General features: G+C 40.7%; 1 protein-coding gene across 1 annotated transcript in view; it reads right to left on the bottom strand.

Moving 5' to 3' along the window:
* Positions 1-26,946, bottom strand: part of SLC9A9 (solute carrier family 9 member A9) — a 659,769-nt gene that overhangs the window by 595,076 nt on the left and 37,747 nt on the right. The window contains exons 3-4 of the mRNA XM_049867356.1: positions 11,643-11,720; positions 9,845-9,921 (exon numbers count right to left, since the gene is read on the bottom strand). Of these exons, the coding sequence (XP_049723313.1) occupies positions 9,845-9,921; positions 11,643-11,720 (155 nt within the window). The remainder of the gene's footprint in view (positions 1-9,844; positions 9,922-11,642; positions 11,721-26,946) is intronic.

Below are 26,946 nucleotides of genomic sequence, written 5' to 3'. Positions count from 1 at the left end.
GGAAAATGAACAATACCCTCCTGAAAAAAGACTGGGTTATAGAAGACATCAAGGAGGGAATAAGGAAATTCTTAGAAAGCAACGAGAATGAAAATACTTCCTATCAAAACCTCTGGGACACAGCAAAAGCAGTGCTCAGAGGCCAATTTATATCGATAAATGCACACATACAAAAAGAAGAAACAGCCAAAATCAGAGAACTGTCCCGACAATTTGAACAAATAGAAAGTGAGCAACAAACGAACCCATCAGGCACCAGGAGAAAACAAATAATAAAAACTAGAGCTGAACTAAATGAATTGAGTAAATGAATTAGAGAACAGAAAAACAATTGAAAAAATTAACAAAGCCAAAAGCTGATTTTTTGAAAAAATTAACAAAATTGATAAACCATTGGCTAGACTGACTAAAGAAAAACAGGAAAGGAAAAAAAATAACGCAAATAAGAAACGAGAAGGACCACATCACAACAGAGCCAAATGAAATTAAAAGAATCATTTCAGATTACTACGTAAAATTGTACTCTAACAAATTTGAAAACCTAGAAGAAATGGATGAATTCTTGGAAAAATACTGCCTACCTAAACTAACACATTCAGAAGTAGAACAACTAAATAGACCCATAACAAAAAAAGAGATTGAAACGGTAATCAAAAAACTTCCAACAAAAAAAAGTCCTGGCCCAGACGGCTACACTGCAGAGTTCTACCAAACCTTCAGAGAAGACTTAACACCACTACTACTGAAGGTATTTCAAAGCATAGAAAAAGATGGAATACTACCCAACTCATTCTATGAAGCTACCGTCTCCCTGATACCAAAACCAGGTAAAGACATTACAAAAAAAGAAAATTTTAGACCTATATCCCTCATGAACATAGATGCAAAAATCCTCAACAAAATTCTAGCCAATAGAATCCAACAACATATCAAAAAAATAATTCACCCTGATCAAGTGGGATTTATACCAGGTATGCAAGGCTGGTTTAATATCAGAAAAACCATTAATGTAATCCACCACATAAATAAAACAAAAGATAAAAACCACATGATCTTATCAATAGATGCAGAAAAGGCATTTGACAAAGTTCAACACCCATTTATGATAAAAACTCTCACCAAAATAGGAATTGAAGGAAAATTCTTCAACATAATAAAGGGCATCTATGCAAAGCCAACAGCCAACATCACTCTAAATGGAGAGAACCTGAAAGCATTTCCCTTGAGAACGGGAACCAGACAAGGATGCCCTTTATCACCACTCTTATTCAACATCGTACTTGAAGTCCTAGTCAGGGCAATTAGGCTAGACAAAGAAATAAAGGGTATCCAGATTGGCAAGGAGGAAGTAAAGCTATCACTATTTGCAGATGACATGATCGTATACATGGAAAACCCTAAGGAATCCTCCAGGAAACTACTGAAAATAATAGAAGAGTTTGGCAGAGTCTCAGGTTATAAAATAAACATACAAAAATCACTTGGATTCCTCTACACCAACAAAAAGAACACCGAAGAGGAAATAACCAAATCAATATCATTCACAGTAGCCCCCAAGAAGATAAAATACTTAGGAATAAATCTTACCAAGGATGTAAAAGACCTATACAAAGAAAACTATAAAACTCTACTACAAGAAATTCAAAAGGACATACTTAAGTGGAAGAACATACCCTGTTCATGGATAGGAAGACTTAACATAGTAAAAATGTCTATTCTACCAAAAGCCATCTATATATATAACACACTTCCAATCCAAATACCAATGTCATATTTTAAGGGGATAGAGAAACAAATCACTAATTTCATATGGAAGGGAAAGAACTCCCGGATAAGCAAAGCATTACTGAAAAAGAAGAAGAAAGTGGGAGGCCTCACTCTACCTAATTTCAGAACCTATTATACAGCTACAGTAGTCAAAACAGCCTGGTACTGGTACAACAACAGGCACATAGACCAATGGAACAGAATTGAGAACCCAGATATAAATCCATCCATGTATGAGCAGCTGATATTTGACAAAGGACCAGTGTCAGTTAATTGGGGAAAAGATAGTCTTTTTAATAAATGGTGCTGGCATACCTGGATATCCATTTGCAAAAGAATGAAACAGGACCCATACCTCACACCATGCACAAAAACTAACTCCAAGTGGATGAAAGACCTAAACATAAAGACTAAAACGATAAAAATCATGGAAGAAAAAATAGGGACAACCCTAGGAGCCCTAATACAGGGCATAAACGGAATACAAAACATTACCAAAAATGATGAAGAGAAACCAGATAACTGGGAGCTCCTAAAAATCAAACACCTATGCTCATCTAAAGACTTCACCAAAAGAGTAAAAAGACCACCTACAGACTGGGAAAGAATATTCAGCTATGACATCTCAGACCAGCGCCTGATCTCTAAAATCTACATGATTCTGTCCAAACTCAACCACAAAAAGACAAACAACCCAATCAAGAAGTGGGCAAAGGAGATGAACACACATTTCACTAAAGAAGATATTCTGGTAGCCAACAGATACATGAGAAAATGCTCCCGATCATTAGCCATTAGAGAAATGCAAATTAAAACTACGATGAGATTCCATCTCACACCAACTAGACTGGCATTAATCCAAAAAACACAAAATAATAAATGTTGGAGAGGCTGCGGAGAGACTGGAACTCTCATACACTGCTGGTGGGAATGTAAAATGGTACAACCACTGTGGAAATCCATCTGGCGTTATCTTAAACAGTTAGAAATAGAACTACCATACAACCCAGAAATCCCACTCCTCGGAATATACCCTAGAGATACAAGAGCCTTCACACAAACAGATATATGCACACCCATGTTTATTGCAGCTCTGTTTACAATAGCAAAAAGCTGGAAGCAACCAAGGTGTCCGTCAACGGATGAATGGGTAAATAAATTGTGGTATATTCACACAATGGAATACTACGCATCGACAAAGAACAGTGACGAATCTGTGAAACATTTCATAACATGGAGGAACCTGGAAGGCATTATGCTGAGCGAAATGAGTCAGAGGCAAAAGGACAAATATTGTATAAGACCTCTATTATAAGATCTTGAGAAATAGAAAAAACGGAGAAGAACACATACTTTTGTGGTTACAAAGGGGGGAGGGAGGGAGAGAGGGAGAGGGTTTTTTATTGATCAATCAGTAGATAAGAACTGCTTTGGGTGAAGGGAAAGACAACACACAATACAAGGAAGGTCAGCCTAATTGGACTGGACTAAAAGCAAAGAGGTTTCCGGGATAAAATGAAAGCTTCAAAGGTCAGTGGAGCAGGGGCTGGGGTCTGGGGAACATGGTTTGAGGAGACTTCTAAGTCAACGGGCAAAATAATTCTATTATGAATACATTCTGCATCCCACTTTGAATTGTGGCGCCTGGGGTCCTAAATGCCAACAAGCAGCCATCTAAGATACATCAATTGGTCTCAACCCACCTGGAGCAAAGGCAAAGGAAGAACACCAAGGCCACATAACAACTAAGAACCCAAGAGACAGAAAGGGCCACATGAACCAGAGACCTACATTATCCTGAGACCAGAAGAACTAGTTGGTGCCCGGCCACAATCGATGTCTGCCCTGCTAGGGAGCACAACAGACAACTCCTGAGGGAGCAGGAGGCCAATGGGATACAGACCCCAAATTCTCATAAAAAGACCATACCTAATGATATGAATGCGACTAGAGGAATCCCAGAGACAATGCTCCCCAGAACTTCTGATGGCACAGGACAGGAACCATCCCCGAAGACAACTCCTCAGGCATGAAAAGGACTGGTCAGTGGGGGGGAGAGAGATGCTGATGAAGAGTGAGCCAATTAAATTAGGTGGACACTGGAGAGAGTGTTGGCAACTCTTGACTGGAGGGGGGATGGGAAGATAGAGAGGGAAGATGGCAAAATTGGCATGAAACGAGAGACTGAAAGGGCTGACTCAATAGGGGGAGAGCAAGTGGGAGAAGTGAGTAAGATGTATGTAAACCTACATGTGACAGACTGATTGGAATGGTAAATGTTCACTTGAAGCTTAGTAAAAATTAATTAAAAAAAAAACCAAAAAAAAAAAAGAACCTTGCTCTAAGTCATCTCCCTTGCCTCCCAGGATTAGAGCTTAAGATACTGAAGTATTGCTTGTCTTCCATATATGGACTATATATCCTCAGGGTTTGGTTCTATAGTAGCAAATGTGTCCCGTCTATTAGGTTGAGTCAGCTTTTTGCAGTTACTTAGCATCGCCATAATTTATCTTAGTTCAGGACAGAGTAACAACAACTCCAGAACCAGTGCCTAAGGCACCTAGGTCTGATGGTTCCCAGGTCAGCGGACATGACAACACAGAGGGCGGAAGAAGAACATTCATGCCCCTTCACTCTTATGCCTCATGGACAGATGGGCGGGGATATTAGGCATGACCCTGAGGTATGTATTAGAGCCCAACAGGAGAATCAACATTCCGGAGGTATGGATATAAATAATGTTAACCACCTAACACTTCTAAATCCACATTTTCCTGAGTGGGTTACCAATTTTAACTAAGTAAAATAGATTCACAAAATCTCTCCAACTACTTCCAGTTAGAAAAGCTGGGTTCTATTTCTTCTTTGCAATTATATTCACAGCTAACTTTTAAATATCAGATTTTTCATGATGGCTAGCTATAATGATAAACGTAAGAATCTGAAATTATTGAGGGTTTGGTTTGTCTCACAGATAGAGCTACTAACTGCAAAACACTACAAGAACTGTAAAGCATAATGTTAGGAGGAGGAGATTCTAAGGCAGCGTGTTCTGAAGTCAGACTTGCTCTGCATTTACTACCTCCCACTTCCTTACTGTGTAACTTCAGGCAAGCCTCAACCTTAGCATCCTCATCTGCAATACGTGGATAATAATGGTGCCCGCCTCATAGGGTTATTGTGAGAATAAAGTGAAGTAGTACATGCAAAAAGCTTAGCTGAGGGCCTGGCATGTGGGATGAGATTTGAAAAGTGAGTTCTTCATATAATTAATAACCCACTCTTGATTGCTTAGATTCACCTCTCTTCCTCAAATTGTCTTGAAATTGTAGCTCTTTGTTTTAACTCCTCGTTAACGGAGAAACTAAAATATAGTTTTCATTTTTCTTAAAAAACCTTTTCATGTATACCAAGGTGTTGTTAGGACAAAGTGTGTATGTTGACAGTGAGCATTCTGTAGGTTATCATTGTGATACATCAGTGTGGCACATGTGGGTGGAGACAGAGGTTCAAAGATACAGGAATAATCCCCAAAGATGGAGGAAAAGAGTAGAGAAGTATTTCAAACACATGGGGCTATTTTTTTTTTTAAGAGATAATAGGTTCCCTATGTGGCTCAGAGGGTTTGCTCTTAGCACTAAGCCAAAGATTGGTGGTTTGAATCCACCCAGTGCCAACATGGAAGTAAGGACTGGTGGTGTGCTTCCATAAAGATTACAGCCAAGAAAACCCTATAGAGGTGAATTCTATGCTGTAACAGATGGGGTAGCCATGAGTTGGAATCATGGTGATGGCAACAAGTTTGGTTTTGGTTTTTTTAACATTTCTTAAGTGATAAAAAGGGGAGGGGAGGGTCTCTGAAAAGGGTGGTTGAATTCTTCAAGAACCATCTTTTAAAAAAAAACTTTGATTTTATTTTCAGAAGGGATATTATTAAACTTTCTCATATAATATAAAGATGGCTTACATCTAATTTCTAAAGTGGTATTAGTTCATAACGCTTACTTAAGAATTCTTTCATTCAGATAAAGCAATTGAGTCCAGCACTATAACTAACCTGTAGTTTGATTAGATACAGTCTTTACCTACAGAAGACTATACTTCATCTGTGAGACTAAAATACTGTCGATGAATTGCAAACCCTGCAAGATTTGAGTTTAATTTACATCCCACAATTGTTCTCCATGGCCTTCACATCCTCTCAAATTTCTGTCCTGAGCTGGGTGGACATCTATCAGCTGACTTGCCAGCATTTCTACTCCCACACTCCTCCGGGAAACCTACTTTCCAACCTGGAAACTTGTATGATGTTCCCACCAGGACTAATGTATTTGATGGCATGAAAAATCCTGCCTCATCCCTCTCCATTCAATAACTACCCAGGATCTACCTCCTCTATGAAGTTATTCTCAAAGAGACCAATCTAACTGACTGTTCTGAATCTCTCCTCCTGATCATTCCACCCAAGTATGAATATATCCACATAAATCCAGGCAGCCTTTCTTCCTCTTAATTAACGCTGTGAACTCCTTTTGGTAGAATTCTCAAATCAGAACCTCCCAGGTCCATTAGAACTCCTACTGTGCCAATAAGAAACCTGTGTCATCTTAATGAATATTGATCGATTCAGACATTTTTCTTTTTCATTGCGAACATTCAACAAACGGAAGTAAAGCAATCTTTTCACATTAAGAATCTGACTCTGGAGCCAAACTATTCAGTTACTAATCCCAGTTCTACTACTTACCACTGTATTATTCTTTTTAAACCCCAGCTGTCTCATCTGTTAAATGAAGGCAATAATAGTATCTACTTAATAGGATTATTTTGAGGATTAAATGAGATAATCCATATAAAGTACTTAGGAAAGGCACGGTACATATCAAGCACTCAATAAATGTTTGTTGTTACCATTAATTTGTCAGAAAAACGTAACGGGTCATTTTCTAAGGCTTGAGTATATCTCATATAATGGGGTCACCACGTTATAGAAGTGCCAATTTGGTCTGAATTTAAGTATGTGACTTGCCTCCAAAAATTCTGAAATTATATCCTGAGATCTTCAGCATAAAAATCAGTTCTTACTTCTCATCTTACAGTACCCAAAACAATTGGGCTTGCCAGTACCCTTTTCTCATTTCCACCCATAAACTAAGTGTGAAGTCACTCATCACCCTTTGGGTGCTATCCACCCAGTGCTGTCGAGTCGATTCTGACTCATAGTGACCCTATAGGACAGAGTAGAACTGCTCCATGGAGTTTCCAAGGAGCGCCTGGCAGATTTGAACTGCTGACCTTTTGGTTAGCAGCTGTAGCACTTAACCACTACGCCACCAGCGTTTCCCCTTGGGTGCTGAACCCTATGAATTCTATAATCCCTATCCCACTTGACCTCCCTGTGTATTAGACACTGTTGACCCCACCCCCCTTACCTTTTCCCCTGACTTCCACGATACCTGCCCTGATGGTTTCCTTCCTATTTCCTGGGTTCAATACTTCTCAGTTGCTTTGAAAGCATCTCTTCACTTTCTGCACATAGGGCTGTTCCCTAGGTCCCTTCCCTTCTCACGCCACACACTTTCCCTGGCTGATCCCATTCTTTCCCGGGATTTCATTTAGCTGATGACTTCACACCCACCTTTACTGCCACTGCCTGTGCCCAGGCCCTCATCATTTGCAACCTGGCATATAGAGATTGCTTCTTAAGTGGTCCCCTGTCTGCCATCTTTCCCCTACTTTAAAATTTCTCCTTCACACTGCCATCAGAATGACCTTCACAAAATACAAATCTGACCTTGTCATCCTTAAGCTAAAACTCTAAAATGATTCCCTTGCCTTGCTAGAGACAAAAAAAAAAAACCCAAACCTATTGCCGTCAAGTCGATTTCGACTCATAACAACCCTATAGGACAGAGTAGAACTGCCCCACAGGGTTTCCAAGGAGCGGCTGGTGGATTCGAACTGCCAAACTTTTTGTTAACAGCCAAATGCTTAACCGCTGCACCACCAGGGGCCCGCTTGCTAGGTAAGATCCTAAAATCCTTAAGTTGTCTGTCATTTCTGCACTTGAATCTACTGTAATGACCCACATTAAGAGAACAATCTACAAGTTTTTGTTGTTCAAATTATGCCCAGGTCAAACAAAAAACATTGTTCTAAATGTTTTCCCAGGGCTTCACTTTTCCTTCAAAACACTTTCCTTTATAAATTCTTAATTGTATTCTTAAAGTCAATTAAAAGAGATTCTTATTCTTTTACCTTCAGTAAATAAAAATCACCAGATTTCATGAACTGACAGTTTTTAGAACAAGTCAATTATATACAATTTACAGTTATACACACACATACACTGTACCTAGATGAGAAATAGAGAGATAGATCATTAGAGACTTATTTATAGAATACTGAAATATCCAAGAAAGAATTTAGATTTGTCATGATAGTAAAAGCATATAATACAATGAACATACTGATGTATACCTGAACTAAGTTGTACAAAGGAAACAGGGTAATAATGAAAACTCCATAATTTGACAGCATTGTACGTGAGTTTAGAATTTGGATCCATTGAGTGTTTCAGACTTCCCGTTATTATAGGACTACTAGAACTAATCTTTGCTATAACTCAGTGAGCACTTGTTAGAGTTGACAAGTGTCAGAGACTTCTGTTAATGTATAGGAACTGACTTCTACAGAGATTACCATAGGAAGAGGGAGCGATGGTGGGACCTGCTGGATCCGGAGCCAAAGACCTGAATTCTGTTCTGACTACATCCTGCTTCTCATAGCTGGGTGAACCTGAACAAATTAATTAGCCTTTCAAGATGTCACTTTCCTCACCTAAAATGAGGATACATCTCTAAGGCCCTTGCCAGCTCTGAAATTTGAATACTTAGCTACGGCATAACCATAGAACAGAAAAGTTCTCTCCAGAACATGCGTTGAGAAAGATCAAGTACCCTGTGTCTCAGGTCACAAACAGTTTAAAGACCTCTAGCTTGGGTGTCCAGGCTTGATGAGGCTCCTCAGTGTACATTTCTGCAAGCCTCCAACAGCAGGTGCTAAACTCTGAACTCTCTCACTGCCTTAACCATGCTGGACATTTTTATTATATGAATGTATACGTAATATGTACAATGGACATTCATATAATGTGGCCTGAGCTGCTCAGTGCTTTAACCAACACAACATTTTCTTGCTTTCAGGTACAATTAAAGACAGCCTTCCAGAGATACACATTAAACACTCCAGAAGAGAAGGCCTGGAGGAGTGAATATTGTGTGTTTTAGCTTCAGTTTCTTGTGTTATGGTTTTAACAGCTGTATGCAGTAAAAGTCAAGGGCAGAGTTGGCTGCATCAGACAATTTCAGACATCATCATAGTTCTAACAGCTGGATTTTTTTTTACAATGTGAGCTTAAATACGTCAGATAGGATTATAAGTGAATTGGATTGACTTTGTTGTTTCGTTCCACACTTGGTTTTACAGTGAGCTGCAAACCACAGTCTGTGTAGTTAAACTTGGGACTCAGCAGCACAACCAATAAAATGTAATGGGAGGTGGGGGGGAGTCTGCATTCTCTAGTGTATTGACCAAAAAGCCATCCCCTCCTTAAACAACTCTGATGATATCTAGAGGTGTTATGTTTCAAACTGCTCTCTTGTAAATGTTCCTTTAGAAACAAAACCCCTGACATATGGTTACTATCGTACTTTTGTCAAATACGCACAGGGTCCTGCAGAGAGGATAGAAAATGAATGCAGCGTGCTTATCTGCATTATTCAAGCCAAAAAAGAATGCAGTGTGCTTCATATAACTCAAGCCAAGTTATCTAGATTCCCTAAATCAGAAGCCCAGAACTCAGATAGAAACTCCAGCAATCCAGTTTGCTTTGATTTGAAACCTTGTGTTTGTCAGAAAACCTGGAAGCCCAGGAATGGAGTCAGAAAAATGCATAAAGATGTGGTCCGCTGAAAAACAATAGACAATTCACCCAGCCAGTGTGAGTCCTGGAAGTGTGAGATTCCTCTCTCAGATCACTGAGCCCACTGCCACCTGAGTTTCCAAGGTCACTTACCCTATGACGATACAGGAGATGGCCGTTCCCAAGAAGGCATAAGTTAAAATAGATCCTAGGTTTTGAAAAAAGTGTTTCTGAGGAAAAAAAAAAAAAAAAAACAAGTTATAGCGCATCAGCATTTTTCTTAGTGTAACAGGAAGTAAAAATTAATGTAGGCATTTTCAAAGCCTCTCCCTCCCTCACTGCTTAGGCCAATTTTGTTTTTGGAGGCTCAGTCCCTGGCCTTACTGTGCAGATAGAGACTTCACTGATTTACACTTGCAAAGGTCAGAGGTTACTCAGAGAAACAGGAAACAGAGACACATCTGGAGGGTGACAGGGAAGGGATGAGAGAGACGAGAGTCAGGACTGACTGGAGGAGAGAGAGGGTAGGGACTGGGGCAATTTCCAGCAGGAAATTAATGGAGGGACAATTCGTGGAGGACGTGGTTTTTGAGACATTTTCTGCTAAATGGAAGCTCTTCGGCGTTTCCTAAAACACTGCACTAAAGGATTTAAGTTGCTTTTTGACTTTTATTGGATCTCTGCTTTGTATGTCTTCTGAAAGGATTGGGCAAGACCTTACAACCTACAACAATTTACTTGGTTTTAATGAATCTGACACTTAGTGCTGGGGTTGGGAAATGAAGAGGGCTGACCTGAATAAATCCAGGCTTCTAAATCTTTCCAAATGTTTACTTTGGGCAATTCCCTTCCAGTGTTGAAGTGGGATCTGAGTAGCCAGAACTGACAGCAAGAGGGAGCCTGGAGCATGTAAGAAATGAAGGTCTGTAGTGAGTAAGCTGTCTCGATGTTGGTGATGGCTGGTCCACTTGGAGGAGAGCTCCAGGGATCTCCCATGGTTGGAGATGGACAGAAGAAAGGCAATCCTCCTACCTCTGCATCTCAGAACTCATCCAGGCCCCTATGGCACAGGGATGGCAGCGCTTAGACTATTATGTGAGTGACTGACTACGAAATATGCACATTCCAGGCTATGCCTAAGTGATGTCAGGCAAGCAGATAGAAACTGCAAAACTGGGCTTTTTCTCTGTGAGTATCAAAAGTTTCAAGAATATTAGGAAAGCATTCTTGAGTTATTACTCAGATGGATGAGCCCAACTTTAATTAACAAGCAAAATCCTTAGTTATAATCACAGAGAATAGCACCGTGAAACAAATATAATGTGAGACATACATCATTTAAAGTGTTTTCTCGTAGCCACATTAAAACTAAGCAAAAAACAAGACAAAAACTGGTTAAATGAATTTTAATAATACATTTTATTTAACCCAGTACATCCAATATTGTGATTTTAGCATGAAATTAAAACAGTATTGAAATATCTTACATTCTTTTTTTTTTTTTAATACTACAGTTTTAAAACCCAATGTGTATCTTACATGGAAAAGCACATCTTGATTCAGACTAGCTACATTTCAAAGCTCAACAGGCACGTGTGTAGCTAGTGTGTGGTGTATTGGACAGTGTCAGATTTGAATTGGTATCACGTAATTCAAGGTAATGATATTCTTACAAAATAAAGTAAGTCCATGAAATAACTGTTTCTTCATTACCAAAAAAACCAAACCAAACTCGTTGCTGTTGAGTCAATTCCGACTCATAGCGACCCTATAGGACAGAACAGAACTACCCCACAGGGTTTCCAAGGAGCGGCTGGTGGATTCCAACTGCTGACCTTTTGGTTAACAGCCGAGCTCTTAACTGCTACACCACCTGGGCTCCATTTCTTTATCTGTAGAGGTAAATTCTCCACTTGATGATAAAACAGGGAATTGGTCACTATATATTTACCTTCTTTAGGCTGTATCCTGCATGAAATATAATCGGTGGCAGTAAAACATTGAAGAAGATTTCTGGATCAAATGTCATCTGCCAGAAAAGACAAAAGTGCAGTTAGAAAGATGCTCCTTTGGACCACTAACAGTACGTTTTTTAAAAAGACAGCTGTAAAAGGCATAGAATTGAAAGTCGAGTAGTGGTTCCCAGGGGCTAGCGGGGAGGAGGCACGGAGGGCTATTGCTCAATGAGTACTGGGTTTCTGTTTGGGTGATAAAAAAGTTTTGGGAATAGATACTGGTGATGGTTGTGCAATATTATAAATGTAATTAATGTCACTGAATTTTTACACTTAAAAATGGTTAAATTGGCAAATTTTATGTTACACATATTTTACCACAGTAAGATATAGAAAAAGAATAAAAACTACTGTCATTGAGTGGATTGTGACTCATAGCAACCCTGTAGGACAGAGTAGAGCTGCTCCATAGTGTTTCCAAGGCTGTAAACCTTTATGGAAGCAGACTCCACTGGCCATCCATTAGCAGTGAGCACTTAACCACTCTGCCACTAGGGCTCCATAGAAAAAGAATAAATAGGAATATTTTCCAAAAAAAATTATAGTCATTTTTCCTAAAGTTGTATGAGACATATTAACACACTATTAAATTAGCAGAGATGAAAACAGAAAAAAATGCAAATTTAGAAATTCATAAATGCAGTATAACTATAAAGTAATATTTTTAATGTAAAATCTCTACTTTCACTTTATAGCTAATAACAAAAATAACACCTCTATGAAATCTCTCTGGGCAAAGACAATGTTTATCTTTTATTTTGATTGGCTGTTTATTCCTCATTATCTTAAATGTTTTTATTTTCTTTTATTCTGGCTAAAGGAATTAGTAGTTTTCAATTATTTTGGCTTCCGGCTAGGCTATATTGAGAGTTTTCCCCAAATAAAGCATTTTTGGAAATTTGGTCTTGGTTATCCCTGTTTTATCTCATTCCAAAGTTTAACATATTTTCTAGACCCCATGGCAAAACCCATTTGAAAGTGAAAATGGATTTTCCTAGTATTTGTTTATTGGCTTTTACTTAAATGTTAAAAGGAACTTGGTCAGAAAACAAGTATGACATGGTGTGAAGCGAAATGAAATGACATGTAGAAATTCTTGAATCTAATATCTGCTATTTGCTGGGTAATCTAAAAATAAAAACTCCTTTAATCTTTAAAACCTTCCTAGGCTTATCCCCTTCTCTTTCTACTTCTCTCTATCCTTTTCTTTCCTATTTCTCTCTCTCTCTCTCTGTCACACACACACATACACACAAACGCACCATTTACTATCTTACCACTTGGCAGCTCAAGGCCACCCACTAGTGCCTTGGAAGAAAGGCCTGGCAATCTGCTTCCAAAAGGTCACAGCACTGAAAACCCCATGGAGCACAGTTCTACTCTGCACACATGGCACCAACTCAACAGCAAAGAACAACAACAGCAACAACGTTTTACCACTAACGTTTTCTCACTGTTACCAGTACTCACTAATTTTTCAGATGAATAGGGTTTACACCTATAATTTCCAACTTCCTTCCCCTTTTATGTCTGAATTCTTACTTATCCCTGAAGCTGGAACTCAAAAGCTACTTCTCTGTCAAATCGGCCTTGATTTCCCCAGTCAGAACCACCATTCTCTGTTCTGTACTCCTTCAGCGTTCTGGAAGCTCCCTTATAGCATGTGTTTCATAATTTACTTTGCATGATTATTGGTTTGTGTTTGGCTGCTTCCGTTAATTCAGGACCTTATCAAAGATCAATGTTAATTTCGTCAATTCTGCATTGCTCCATCCCTCCCAGTGCCTAGCGTACTGTCATGGACTGAACTGTGTCCACTGAAATATGTATCAACTTGGTTAGGCCATGATTCCCAGTATTGCGTGGCTGTCCATTTTGTGATTGTAATTTTTTTGTTAAAGAGGATTAGAGTGGTATTATAACACCCTCACTAAGGTCACATCCAGTGCAAAGGGAGTTTCCCTGAAGTGTGGCCTGCACCATCTTTTATCTTACAAGAGATAAAAGGAAAGAGAAGCAACCAGAAAGTTGGGGACTTCACACCACCAAGAAAGAAGCACCAGTAGCATAGCATCTCCTTTGGACTCGGGGTTCCTGCTTGGTGAAGGTCCCACTCCAGGGGAAGACTGATGAGAAGGACCTTCCTCCAGAGCCGACAGAGAGAGACAGCTTTCCCCTGGAGCTGACACCCTGAATTTGGACTTCTAGCCTACAAGACTGTGAGAAAATAAATTTCTCTTTGTTAAAGTCATCCACTTGTGGCATTTCTGTTATAGCAGCACTAATGACTAAGACACCCTTTGTTCAATAAACATTTACTGAATTGAAAAAAAAAATTACTTTTGAGAGCTAATTCTATTAAAACAAAATGAATTATGCTTACCCACATCACAAGTAAAGATTATTGGAATAAAAAAAGCCTGACAAAATCCACTCTTGGTTCTAGTTTTCACTTTGAGACCAGGCAGACACTGTCAGAGTCCCTCTCCCCTGTCCCCATACTGGCCCCTCAGCTCTGCTTATCTAACTTTAGGGAAGAGGAAGGTACAAAAGTAGGAGCTGCCCTCACTCTGCCTGGTTCCCACCCGCAAACCTAGTCAGGCACTCATTGATGCCACGGCTTCTTGGCCCAGGGAAAAACCAGGCCACCTCAGACCGGAGGGTCAGCTATGGCCCCATCTCAACCCGGAAGCCTTCTACTACTCTCTTAGCCCTCTTCTGGGCCCTATGGGTCTTGCTCTTATCATCTCCCTTAGTCCACTAGCTCCCACCATGTCAGTACATCTTGATTTAAATCCATAAGAAAGAGGATGTGATGGACTCGACTCATTGCACCAGGCCTAGTGGTCCCTAGGCACTGGCGGGTCCATAGATTCGCTGACTTTCGCTAGGTGTGAATACCCGGCTCCATCAGCCATGTGTGGGGGAGTGAGGACCTAGGTCCACGCAAAGCCTTCCCTTCTGGAGGTGTTGTGACTGTGGCAAGATTTCTAAAGGTCAGCCTGCCACATGTACCCATATGCACCCACATATGAGCATTTAACAGGAATTGTACATGAATATACAGAAAGAAGAAGAATAAACAGAATAAATTTCTTATCCAGTCCTGCTCTGCATCAGGCCAATGATCTCACTCTCTCCTGTGTTGATAATTGTTTCATGTTTGTTACTCCAGTTTCTCCCATTAAAAGATACAGTTCTTCCACTAAGGACATGCCCTTATCTTTTGTTTGTTTCTCCACATAGTAGCTAGTTCATTGCCGAACAGGGACTTAACACCTTTTGTTGTTTATTAAGTCACTGGAGATCACGCCTGCAGAGTTGTCAGTTTAAGAACGTCACTTGCTCTTCAAAGCCTTTCCTTTGCTTAAACCAGGGCTGCGCGTGAGTACCAGGGCACTGCCTTCAACAAAACACCTGAGGAAAGGTGAGATAGGTCAGCAAGGAGAAAGGAAGAGACACATTCTGAGCAAGTGCCTGCTCTGTCCAGGAATGACACTGGGTGCTTTCTGTGTGGCATTTCATGTAGTTCCCGCAGGAAAACAGAGAGATGGGAATTTATCCATTTCATTGGCTCAGTCATTAGGTCATTCATCCCAGTAGCATGCTAGGCACTGGGGATCCAATGGTGAATAAGTCCATTTCACAGAGGAGAAAAGTAAGGCTCTGAGAGGGTGTGATGTGTTGAGGTCAAAAAAAAAAAGTAATTCATGAAGCTGAGATACAAACCCAGGTGTTTGAGGCTCCAAAGCCTGCCTATTTCTTAGGCACTCTAACATGCTGCCTCCTGGAAACCAGCGAGAAGCCACCTTCCAATGTGCCATGGTGAAATTCATGCTTCTTAGCCTCTAAAGTCCTACTCTGACCCACACTTGGCTGTCCTTGGGGGAACTTTCATGATTAGTGCTGTAAACACACTAGGCTGCTCACTATGTGACTTTAAACAGTTTACCTCAGCGTCACTGTCTCTAAAAATGAGTGGAGACTCTCAGTGGAAGAATTCACTGATTCACAAAATAGTCACGGAAAACTTCTTTGAACCAGAACCTGTGCTAGACACCAGAGGCAGAGCGGTAAACAAGACAAAGTTCCTACCTACTGGAGCTTCCCTGCTTGTTGTAAAATGCATATCCCTCCCGAAACCTCAGAGTAGACCTTCTTTGGAAACAGAGTTATTGAAGATGAAATTAGCTAGGATGAGTTCATATTGGAGTAGGGTGGGTTTTTAATCCAATACGACTGTCATCCTTATAAGAAGAAGGGAAGAGACAGAAAGAAACACACAGGGGAATGCCAGGTGACCATGAAGGCAGAGATTGGAGTAATGTGTCCTTAAGCCAAGGAATGTCAAGGACAGCCAGCAACACTAGAAGCTAGAAAGAGGCAAGAAAGGATTCTTACCTAGAGCCATCACAGAGAGCGTGGCCCTGCTGGCACCTTGATTTCACATGTCTAGACTCCAAAATTATGAGAGAATAAATTTCTGTTGTTTTAAGCCACCCAGTTTGTGGTGATCTTTTTTTATGGCCGTTCCAGGGAACTAACAGGGGCCAGTCAGGGGATTCGGTGGTAGACTTCTCACCTCCCACGAAGGAGACCCAGTTTGAACCCTGGCCAATGCACCTCATGTGCAACAACTACCTGTCTGTCAGCGGAGCCTTGCATGTTGCTTCGATGCTGAACAGGTTTCATGGGAGCTTCCAAACTAAGAGGGACTAGGGAGAAAGGTTTGGTGATCTCCTTCTAAAATCAGCCAGTGAAAACCTTATGAATCGCAAAGGTCAGATCTGCAAACCAATCGTGGGGATGGCACAGGACTCAGCAGCACTTTCTTCCATTGTGCATGGGGTCACAACGAGTCAGGGGCTAAACTGATGGCAGCTAACAACAACAACGAATCTAACAATACACTAATAAAATTATCAATTAATTACACTGACCAGCAATAATTCCAAAATATAGTAAGTGCTCTGAAAGACCCAAGTGAGGAGGGGTTATTCTCTGAGTTTAGGAAAGAGTCTTCTCTGAGGAGGTGATATTTCAGCGGAGATCCCAAAGCAGAAAAGGACCAAGACAGCAGATGAGTGGAAGGAACAGCAAGTGAGAACACCTGAGGTAAGTAGCCTGCGTTTGAGACACCCAAAAGTGGTCAGAGTGGCTGGGCAGAGTGAACAAAGGCGAGAGTGTGTGACATGAGACTGAAGAAGACAAGCTGAGATTGGACAGCTGGGGTGGGATTCCAAATTGAAGAGGCACCTGGGGAGGGTTAGAGCAGAGGTGAGAGAATTTATGCTTTCAGAGGATCACTTGAGTGGCTCTTGTAGAATCCAGGTGCGAGGATGGTGGTCTGGAGTCAGGGCAGAGGGTGGCTTCCCGAGGAACTGGGACAGTCAATGGATTCTTATACACCCTTACCACGCTGTTGTGGATTACCAAAAAGGAAGCAATCACTTCCAGGTTTTTTTGCTTAAGTAACTAAGAAGGCCTAAGGGCAGTACCTGCAGGATAGGATCTCCTCAGTAAATGTTGGTTTTCTCTCATTTCCACATATTCCAAAATTGTAGAAAATTTATGTTACTTATATTAGGATGCAGACATGTTTGAACCCTAACAATTTCTTTTGTTATATTGGTTTACTTAAAAACCTGAGTAAAAGTTCCTTTGATGCAATAGTCAACCCAGGGGTAAAAATGCTAATTGGAACATTCCATATATAAAACCAACTTTCACATGTTACATCATCTTATTCTCTGAAAATCAGCCTCGTTTTGTGCTATGTAATTCATTTTGGGCTCTTAGTACATCTGACCTTTGGTCTAGAAATTTCGTAACGGCTCTTGGCTAGAAGCATTAATGTTTTGACCTGACTCTTTATCTCCTTAACCTCTGGCTTTTAACACATAAAAACCGAGGCAATAACTTAGGGGAAAAAAAAAAACAAATCATTTCAGTTCATGGTCTGGATTCCTTCTCTAATACGAATTCTCTAGAGTAGTGTTTAAATGAACAGACACTCAGAGCCAAGGTACCTGAGTTCCGATTCTAAATTCTTTGAATTGGACAGTTATTTAAACTCTCTGTTCCTCAGTTTCCTCATTTTTAAAATGGAGATCATAACGTTGTACCTAATATGAGTCAGAATTGACTCGACGGCAATGGGTTTGGTGTCTTGGTTTAACTCATAAGGTGGCTATGAAGATCAAATGAATAAATATTTGTAAAGTCCTTGCCACAGTGCCTGACATCCAGTGAGAGCTTTATAAGTGTTTATTACTAAAGATGATTAAACTGAAAAGGTTATGACACTGTAAAATCTGGGCAAAGGTTTTAGTTTTTCTTCTAAGTTTGCTCTCTTTTCTAAAGTTATCAGAAACACAGTAATTGATCTGTATTTATGAGGCCTCTTTGAAAGTATATCTGTTGCATATTTGAAAGCTTTTTTTTTTTTTTTTTTAGCAAAAAGATGCATTTCTAAGCACTGGAGGGATGAAGCAATGCAGCTGTGGTCATCTGGGAGAGAGGAATCCAGTGGCACAGCCTCCTGGACAGAAAAGTCCTTGCCTTGGCAGTTTTTCTGTTAAAATCAGGTTAATCGCCTAAGCAGGATGTTTCAATAATCAGAATGCCCCATTCCCTGCATGCAGGTTAACTAATGTGCTATTAAATTATGTTTTCTGGAGGAGTCAGATGAAGCTGGCAGACTGAGAATGGCATACGGCATCCGAGGATTTATTTGTATATACAAAACAGATTTGTGTTCCTTTCAGACTTGCTGTAACTGCTAAATCAGAGTTCTGGGAGTAACTCCAAACGCAGGAAATTTCTCAGAAACGGCTGGATCTGCCACTGTGTCAGCCTCCAGATGGCGATTCCGCATGTCATTTTCCCCAAACTTTGTGTTGAAATTGTGGCCTCGGAAGGGAGGCTGTTTTTGTGACCCAAAACAATTTAAAAAATATATATTACAATTTGAGGGAAAACAATTTAAGGAGAGATGAGTGGGGAGAGGAGGAAATAAACCATGTTCCAGCTAAAGCACTTTCCTTAGTTCTCCAAGATGCAAATCTTATAGACCAGCACTATCCAATAGATCTCCCTACGATGACGGAAATGTTCTACCCATGCTATCCAATATGGTAGCCACTAGCCACATGAGCTACTGAGCATTTGAACCGTAGCTAGTGCAACTGAGAGACTGAATTTTTAACCTTAACACATGTGGCCAGTGGCTAGTGGACAGTACTCTCATAGATACTTGCTAGAATTTAAAATTCATACCATGCAGTTTTTAGATGGTCTATTTTTTTTTTTTTATTAAGCTATACAAAAAAACCAAACCAAACCCATTGGCTTCGAGTCGATTCTGACTCATATCAAGCCTATGGAAGGTGTGGCTAATTTGGAACAACAAAACTGGTGGAGGAGATTCTGAGATGGAAGTATTATGTAAGCTTCATGAAAGCAGTGAGATTTTTAAATATTTGGATTCAATTATTAAAATATCAGATAGTATGGGAGAGAGAAAAGCATCAATCTGTTTACAAGAATGCAATAAGTTTTAAATAATGTCTCACATATGCGCTAGTATTTGGCTAAGAGTGGCCTAAGCGTGTGTTCACAATGCTATTCAACTTGAAAACTTCCAAGAATAGAAATGAAGTGTACCACATTTAATTCCCAAGTTCACCCTAAGATTACAGATGCAAAATTCTGTTTGGACCAGAAAGTTAAGGCATCCAGTGACTCAGTATGATTTAACTGGGAAGAAATACCAGTGTTCTATGGAGCTACTAAATAAATGAGCACCAGAAGAGCCGCCTTAGTGAGGGGCTGTGATTAATGTGGCATATTCCTTCCTAAGAGGCCTTTTAAAAACACTGTTTCATCAACTCTGACAGCATTCCTGAGTGGTGGCTGGCAAATGTAATTATCCCCATTTTCCAGAGACAGGAGAAAAAATTAATGGCATGCCCGGTGTCAATCAACGTAAAAGAGATATCACTGGGAATTGGACATGCACGCATGGGCAAACGAAATGTGCGATTTCCAAGAGATCACCAGGCTAACATAACTAGTTAAAGTAAGATTTAGGAGTGTTTAAGAGGAGTTGGAATTAAGAAGCAGACTCTTGTTATTTTGGCAATTCCTGATTCCTTTGAAAGATAAAAGTAGTTAACACAATAATGTGTACTATCATGTTCAAACAGAGCCCTAGCAGCGCAGTGGTTAAGAGCTATGGCTGCTAACCAAAAGGTCAGCAGTTTGAAGCCACCAGCCACTCCTTGAAGATCTTATGGGGCAGTTCTATTCTGTCCTGTAGGGTTGCTATGAGTCGGAATCGACTTGACGGCAGTGGGTATGAGTATCATCTTCAATGCTTTGTTGTTCATTAAAAATTTAACATGCCTCTTCTCTGCTTGAAGATATATGAACTTGAAGAAAACCGACAGAACAACTCCATGAAGCCTACAGTCAGAGAACAGTAAGATGCTGTGCAATTTCAGTACAAAACACTGGGGTAAGCTGAAATTCAGAGGTCTGTGGGACAGAGACAGCACTCTGGGCTTACTGTTAATGCCACAGGAGGGCTGGATGTTGAGTAGCTTATGAGCTGGGTTTGAAGGATGAGTAGGAGCCCATCTGTGGAGAACCAACATGCAGAACCATGCTCCTTTACCTGCTCTAGGGGCAATGGACCAGGGGTCACTAAACCACCAGGTAAATTAGCAGCTTCCTGAAACTTAAGCTATACTTGTATCAAGTAATGTAAAATGTTAAAATGAATGCAGATATATTAAAAAGTGAAATTCAAAGTCTGTATGGATTAATACAAAAAAGAGACTTCAAAGAAAACTTTCCTTAGGGCAGACAGCTTTGGGATGCCCCTAGGGATAACTTGAAAGTGTGCCTCGTCTTTCCTCTGCCCTAAATTATGCTTTGGCTTCAGCATGGGGAGAGAGGTTGATTCAGGATACCTCATGAAAATATACCACATACTAACTAAATGAACTTGGTCTATTTACTTTCCTTCTCTGGGTCTCAGTTTCTTAATTTACAAAAATAGGTGTGCAAATGCCTAATTCTTAGAGTTGCTTTTGAGGTTTCAATGTAATCATGGATTTAAAGAGTTCCACTCAATACTCAGCCCTGATTGTTTCTCAAGAAGTGTTCACTGTAACTCGATCTAAGTGAACGAAACTATTGAAGCAATGGTTTGAGGATAGATGGCACAAGGCACACTTGGGGAACAGAATTTTCCTGCAGACATGCTTGTACATGCATGACATAAGTACAAGTGTATTTACTACAGACGAAAGACTGGAAACAACTATAACACAAATGAACTACAGGCTGGCTAAATAAATTATGGTATGATCCATAATATAAAATATTATTCAACTGCAGGAAAGCATGAGGAAAGTTCTATGAGCTGCTCTGGTTGCTCTCCAAAATCTGTTGTCCAGTCAAAAGAGCAAGGGGTGTGGAACAGCACATTCAGCGTATGTAACAGAATCTGCTAGAGGCTTATCATCTCCCATCTCCTCTTGTTCTCTGCCAGATACCTAGACTACATTTCCTTGTAGCTAGGTGAGACCATACGACCAGTGGAACATGGACCGAAGTAATATATATAACTTCCAAGTCCAGTCCCTAAATATCTCCCAGATTACCCATCCTCTCTGTCTTCCTTCCTTTATCAGTCGATTTAGAGCATCCAGCAGGGGTCTCTGAAGCCCTAAGAACTGGCGGAGCCGTGAGATTAAAGGACCAGTAATGGTTCCTGGAGAAGACCGCAGTGTTCACCTCACGCTCCAAGACCCACACGAAATTGAGATGTGAGCAAGAAACAAGCCTTTATTGTGTTAAGCCACTGAGGTTTTTAGGTAGTTTGTTAAAGGATTTGGCCTATCTCACGATTTGTGTAAAAAAAATGAGGGGGTGTGTAGAATATTAAAAATATTGACCTGTAACAATTGCCTTCCTCTGGGGAGGAGAACTTGGTGGTAGGAAGGCTGGGGTGGAACCTAGTGAGGGGTTGAGGATGATCTCCTTTCCCTTCACATCTCCAGATGACCACTGCTTAAAGAAGTGCATCCAGGCATTTTCCCTGTGGGGCACACACAGACAATGAGGACATTGGGTCAATGGGTAACCTGGGGCGGGAGGTTAGAGTCTTGATGAGGCTGCTCACAGCTGAAGGCGAAGAGTCTAGGGCTGTAATCATCCCCCTTCCCCCTGGGACAAAGGGATTAATATCTCACTGCACACCAGCTGGGGAGTGAAGGATTGAATACCCTTGGCCCTGCTCCCACCTTTCACTCACACTGCCCACGGAACAGGGAGTGACTAGTCTGACTGGCGAGCTGGAGAGAAAGAACTGAGTGTGTGCAGCTTAGCCCCCTCCTCTCTCATGTTGGAATCAGCCTGCTTGCTGAAAATGGCTGCCCCCGGACTCCTCCCTGTCCTAAGCTTCACAAGGGCAGAGCCCCCGCAGGAAGGGCTCCACTGTCCAGCTGGGCCTGCAGCTGGGTGGTGAGACTTTCTGAGTGAAAGATGAACAAGCCAGCCCATAGGCTAGAACTCATTATTTCAACTAGTTTTTGATCTCTATCTTTCTGACTTCTAGATCTGCTTTTAAACTAGTTACAAAATCGGGGAGGCAAAAAAGATGATACTGAAGGGCCCTTTCAGATTACAAAATACCCTTTGTATTTTTAAACATTGAGCCATAGGAATGTGTTATCAAGTAAAAACATAACGTCTTTAAAAAAGAAGAAGAAGAAGATTTTGGGTAGATTAGTTTGGAAGAGCAAAAAGATTGGCCCTTGTCAGGCTGCTGTTACCCGAGTGACCACAAGTAATGACAATGAGAATGATGGTGGCTGTGACAGAATGGAAAGAAAGGAAAAAAAACCCAAAAGACATCCTTCCATTCAACAAATATTTACTTAGTATAAGCCAGGCATATGGCAGGAAGATTAGCAGGGCTTGCAGGTGAAGTAAAAAGAAAGGCAAGAATGAGAAACCCCAAAATGAACCTGCGTATTTGCATCTGGGTTGGATACTGAGAGACTGGCAGGAGAAGAGATGACTAACCAAGAGGAAGGAGGGACCGGAAAAGCCCAGGCCTAATTAAGACTTCTCCCTGGGTGGCACAAAGGGTTAAGCACTTAGCTACTAACCAAAAGCTTGTTGGTTTGAACTCGCTCAGAGGCACCTCTGAAGAAAGGCCTGGCAACCTGCTTCCAAAAGGTCACAGCACTGAAAACTCTATGGAGTGCAGTTCTACTCTGCATACATGGGGTTGCCATGAGCCGGAGCTGACTCGATGGCAACTGGAGGTGGTGGAATTCAGTCCATGGGTGGGGCAAAGGCTAACATGCTCAGCTAGTAACCTAAAGGTTGGAAGTTCAAGTCCACCCAGATATACCCTGGAAGAAAGGCCTGGTGATCTACTTCCAAAAAACTAGTCATTGAAAACCCTGTGGTGCACAATTTGGTTCTGACACACATGGGGACTTGTCACCAGTCAGAATTGGCTCAATGGCAGCTGTTTTTGTTTTGTTTTGTTTTGTTTTTTGTTTCATTAATTAGAATAAGGCTCTTACCCCATTTTATCTCCTGTTTGATTCTGTTATTTGGTAAATAGCATGTGCTACCAGTTACTCCCAATCCCAGGACTGTCCCCTGAGTCCAGCCATAGAAAAATCTGCTCCCATAAAGAGGGTGCCCTTGAGGATGATTTTCCCGGTTTCCTCAACTTTCTGAGGTGTCTCTGGGTAGCGCAAATGGTTAAACGCTCAGCTGGTAACCGAAAGGTTGGAGCTTTGAGTCCAACCAGAGATGCTTAGGAAGAATGCCCCAGTGACCTTCTGAAAAATAGATCATTGAAAATTCCATAGAGTACAGGCCTACTCTGACACACATGGAGTCGTCATGAGTTGGAGTCAACTCGACGGCAACGGGCTAATTAAGGCATCATTTCACTCAGTTCCAGGTGTCTATAAGACACTGGGAAATACGTGCTTGGTGAAAAGGTTAGAGATATGATCCAGAATCTTCAGCACAGAAAAGATGATTTTGTGAGTATTGATGGGATCTCTGAGCGGGTAAGTGCCATGGAAAAGAGAAGAAGACCAATGGCACCTGGGAAGGCAGAGACCACAGAGGAGCAATGAGAGACAGGAGGAGAATGAGGCACAGGGTCATGGACACTGGGGAAAAGTAAGTGTGAGAGAAGGTGCTGGCCTCTGATGGAGGGCTGCCAGGTTCGGTGAATAAAGATACAGGACACCCCGTTAAATCTGAATTTCAGATAAATGAAAATAACTTTTTAGAATAATTTCTTAGTCTCACATTCGGGATATATTTAACACTAGAAAATTATTCATTATTTATCTGAAATTCAAATTTCACTGTATCCTATCTGGCAACCCTACGCTGATGTTCACTACTGAAAAAAGTTAAGGAGCAGGACAGGTAGTGAAGGCAAAGCGAGGGATGAGAAAGGGGGCGGTAGGTTTTGGGCCCCTTATTTAGGAAAGGGGGAGCAGCGGCAGAAATTGCTGAGCAGGTTGGTGGCCAGAGTGCATGCTCCTTCAGGAACCTGATAAATGGCTCTGGGATGAGACAGTGGAATGGAGGAACAGGGAGACAAAGGGACAGAGGCCACAGGAGGGAAGGAAGAAGGAGAGGGTATCAGGGCACAGGGTGGTAAGGGCAATAATGAACATGTGCTAAGTAAGTTAAAAAAAAAATAAGGGAGTTAAAGAAGGGACAAGAGCAGCAAAAACGATAGAAGTAATTAATGTTAAAAATGGAGGAATCCTACTCAAGACGTTCAAATCTGTGGAATGGCCACATTAGAGGATTGTCATTTTATTTTTACATATATGTATGTATAGTATATATGCATATGTTTATATATACATATATACACACATATTGTGTATGTATATACAATATACATATATTGTGCATACATATACATATATACACACATATATGTTTTTTTCAAGTTTACAGAAATAAATATCTTTTTGTGCCCAGCATTGTACTTTCAACATCATTTGTGAAATTTATCCCAGTCGATCTATACGGATCTTGTCTGTCCACTTAAAGTGCTATATAGCATTCTCAAATAAATATTTTGTTGTCATTTAGGAAGTTCTGTGATTTATACAAAAATCATAATGTTTTGTAAATGGCAAAAATTATAAGCATCTGGAATAGAACAGGAGCTTTTAAAAAGATCAAGGGGTTATAGAACATGACAAATAAAATATGAGGAAAAGCTAAGAATTGGGTGGGGACCCAGATTTGTTATGATTTTTAAGTGTGCTAAAATATCTGGAAGTGTCTAATACAGAAATAAGTAGGTGAGCAATAAATGCTAGTGGAGTGGTTAACCCATACTGTGCTCAAATTTATTGAGTTATTTTCATCTTTTTCAGAAATTACTAGAAGGCTGAGGATAGTCCCCCGAAGTAGAAAAATTAGCCCCATAACATGGTTAAGAATGGTGGATCACTGAAATTTATACAATTTGCACTGAAGTTTGTAGAAGCAAAATTAAATTACAGAGAAACGGCAATATTCGTGTAGATGAAAATTTAGTAGTCATAAATTATTATGGAGAAATTATGAAAATGGTTGGCTTTTTTAACCCACCCAGCTGCTCCGAGGCAGAAAGACCTGACAATCTGCTCCCGTAAAGATTACAACCTAGGAAATCCTAAGGGGCAGTGCTACTCTGTCACATGCAGTCACTATGAGTTAGAATCAACTCAACAGCACCCAATGACAACAAAAAATATTCAAATAGGTGGCATGTGGTGATGATATCTGTTTGCCTTATGAAACAATACCAAAAAAAAAAAGTTGCCATGGAATTGATTCCAACTCATAGTGACCCTACAGGACAGAGAAGAACTGCTCTACAGGGTTTCCAAGGAAAAGGTAGTGGATTTGAACTGCTGACCTTTTAGTTAGCAGCCGACCTCTTAACCACTGCACCACCAGATGCTGGAAACTACGCCACCGATATTCAGATACCAGCAGGGTCATGCACGATGGACAGGTTTTAGCTGAGTTTTCAGACTAGGACTAGGAAGAAGGACCTGGAGGTCTACTTCTGAAAAGAATTTGCCAGTGAAAACCTTATGAATAGCAGCGGAATATTGTCTGATACAGTGCTGGAAGATGTGCCCTCCAGGTTGGAAGGCACTCAAAATATGACTGGGGAAGAGCTGTCTCCTCAAAGTAGAGTCAACTTTAATGACACGGATGGAGTCAAGCTTTCAGGACCTTCATTTGCTGATGTGGCATGACTCAAAATGAGAAGAAACAGCTGCAAACATCCATTAATAATCGGAACCTGGAATGCACGGAGTATGACTCTGGGAAAATTGGAAATAATAAAAAATGAAATGGAATGCATAAGGATTGATATCCTAGGCATTAGTGAGCTGAAATGGACTGGTATTGGTCATTCGGAATCAGGGAATCATATAGTCTATTATGCCAGGAATGACAACTTGAAGAGAAATGGCAGGCATCACATTCATCATCAAAAAGAATGTTTCAAGATCTATCCTGAAGCTTGACCCCATCAGTGATAGGATAATATCCACACGCCTACAAGGAAGACCATTTAATATGACTATTATTCAAATTTATGCAGCAAACGCTAAAGCCAAAGATGAAGAAATTGAATATTTTTACCAACTTCAGCAGTCTGAAATTGATCAAACATGCAATTAGGATGCGTGGATAATTACTGGTGATTGGAATGTGAAAGTTGGAAACAAAGAAGAAGGGCTGGTAGTTGGAAAATCTGGCCTTTCCAACTGGTAGTTGGAAAATCTTAAAAGCCTGTGAGTGGCCATCTAGGATACTCCTCTGGTCTCACCCCTTTGGGAGCAAGGAAGAATGGAGAACACTAAAGATACATGGGAAAGATTAGTCCAAAGGACTAATGGACCACATCTACCACGGCCTCCTTCAGTACAACTAGATGGCACCCAGCTACCACCACTGACTGCTCTGACAGGGAACACAATAGAGGGTCCTGGACAGAGCAGGAGAAAAATGTAGAACAAAATTCTAACTCAAAAAGAAAGACCAGACTTGCTGGCCTGACAGAGACTGGAAAAACCCTGAGAGTGTGGCCCCCAGACACCCTATCAGCTCAGTAATGAAATCACTCCTGAAGGTCACCCTTCAGCCAAAGATTGGACA

The sequence above is a fragment of the Elephas maximus genome, chromosome 23, assembly GCF_024166365.1.
Source record: "Elephas maximus indicus isolate mEleMax1 chromosome 23, mEleMax1 primary haplotype, whole genome shotgun sequence".
In the NCBI taxonomy this organism is placed as follows: Eukaryota; Metazoa; Chordata; class Mammalia; order Proboscidea; family Elephantidae; genus Elephas; species Elephas maximus.
This window is presented reverse-complemented; position numbering and strand designations above follow the sequence as displayed.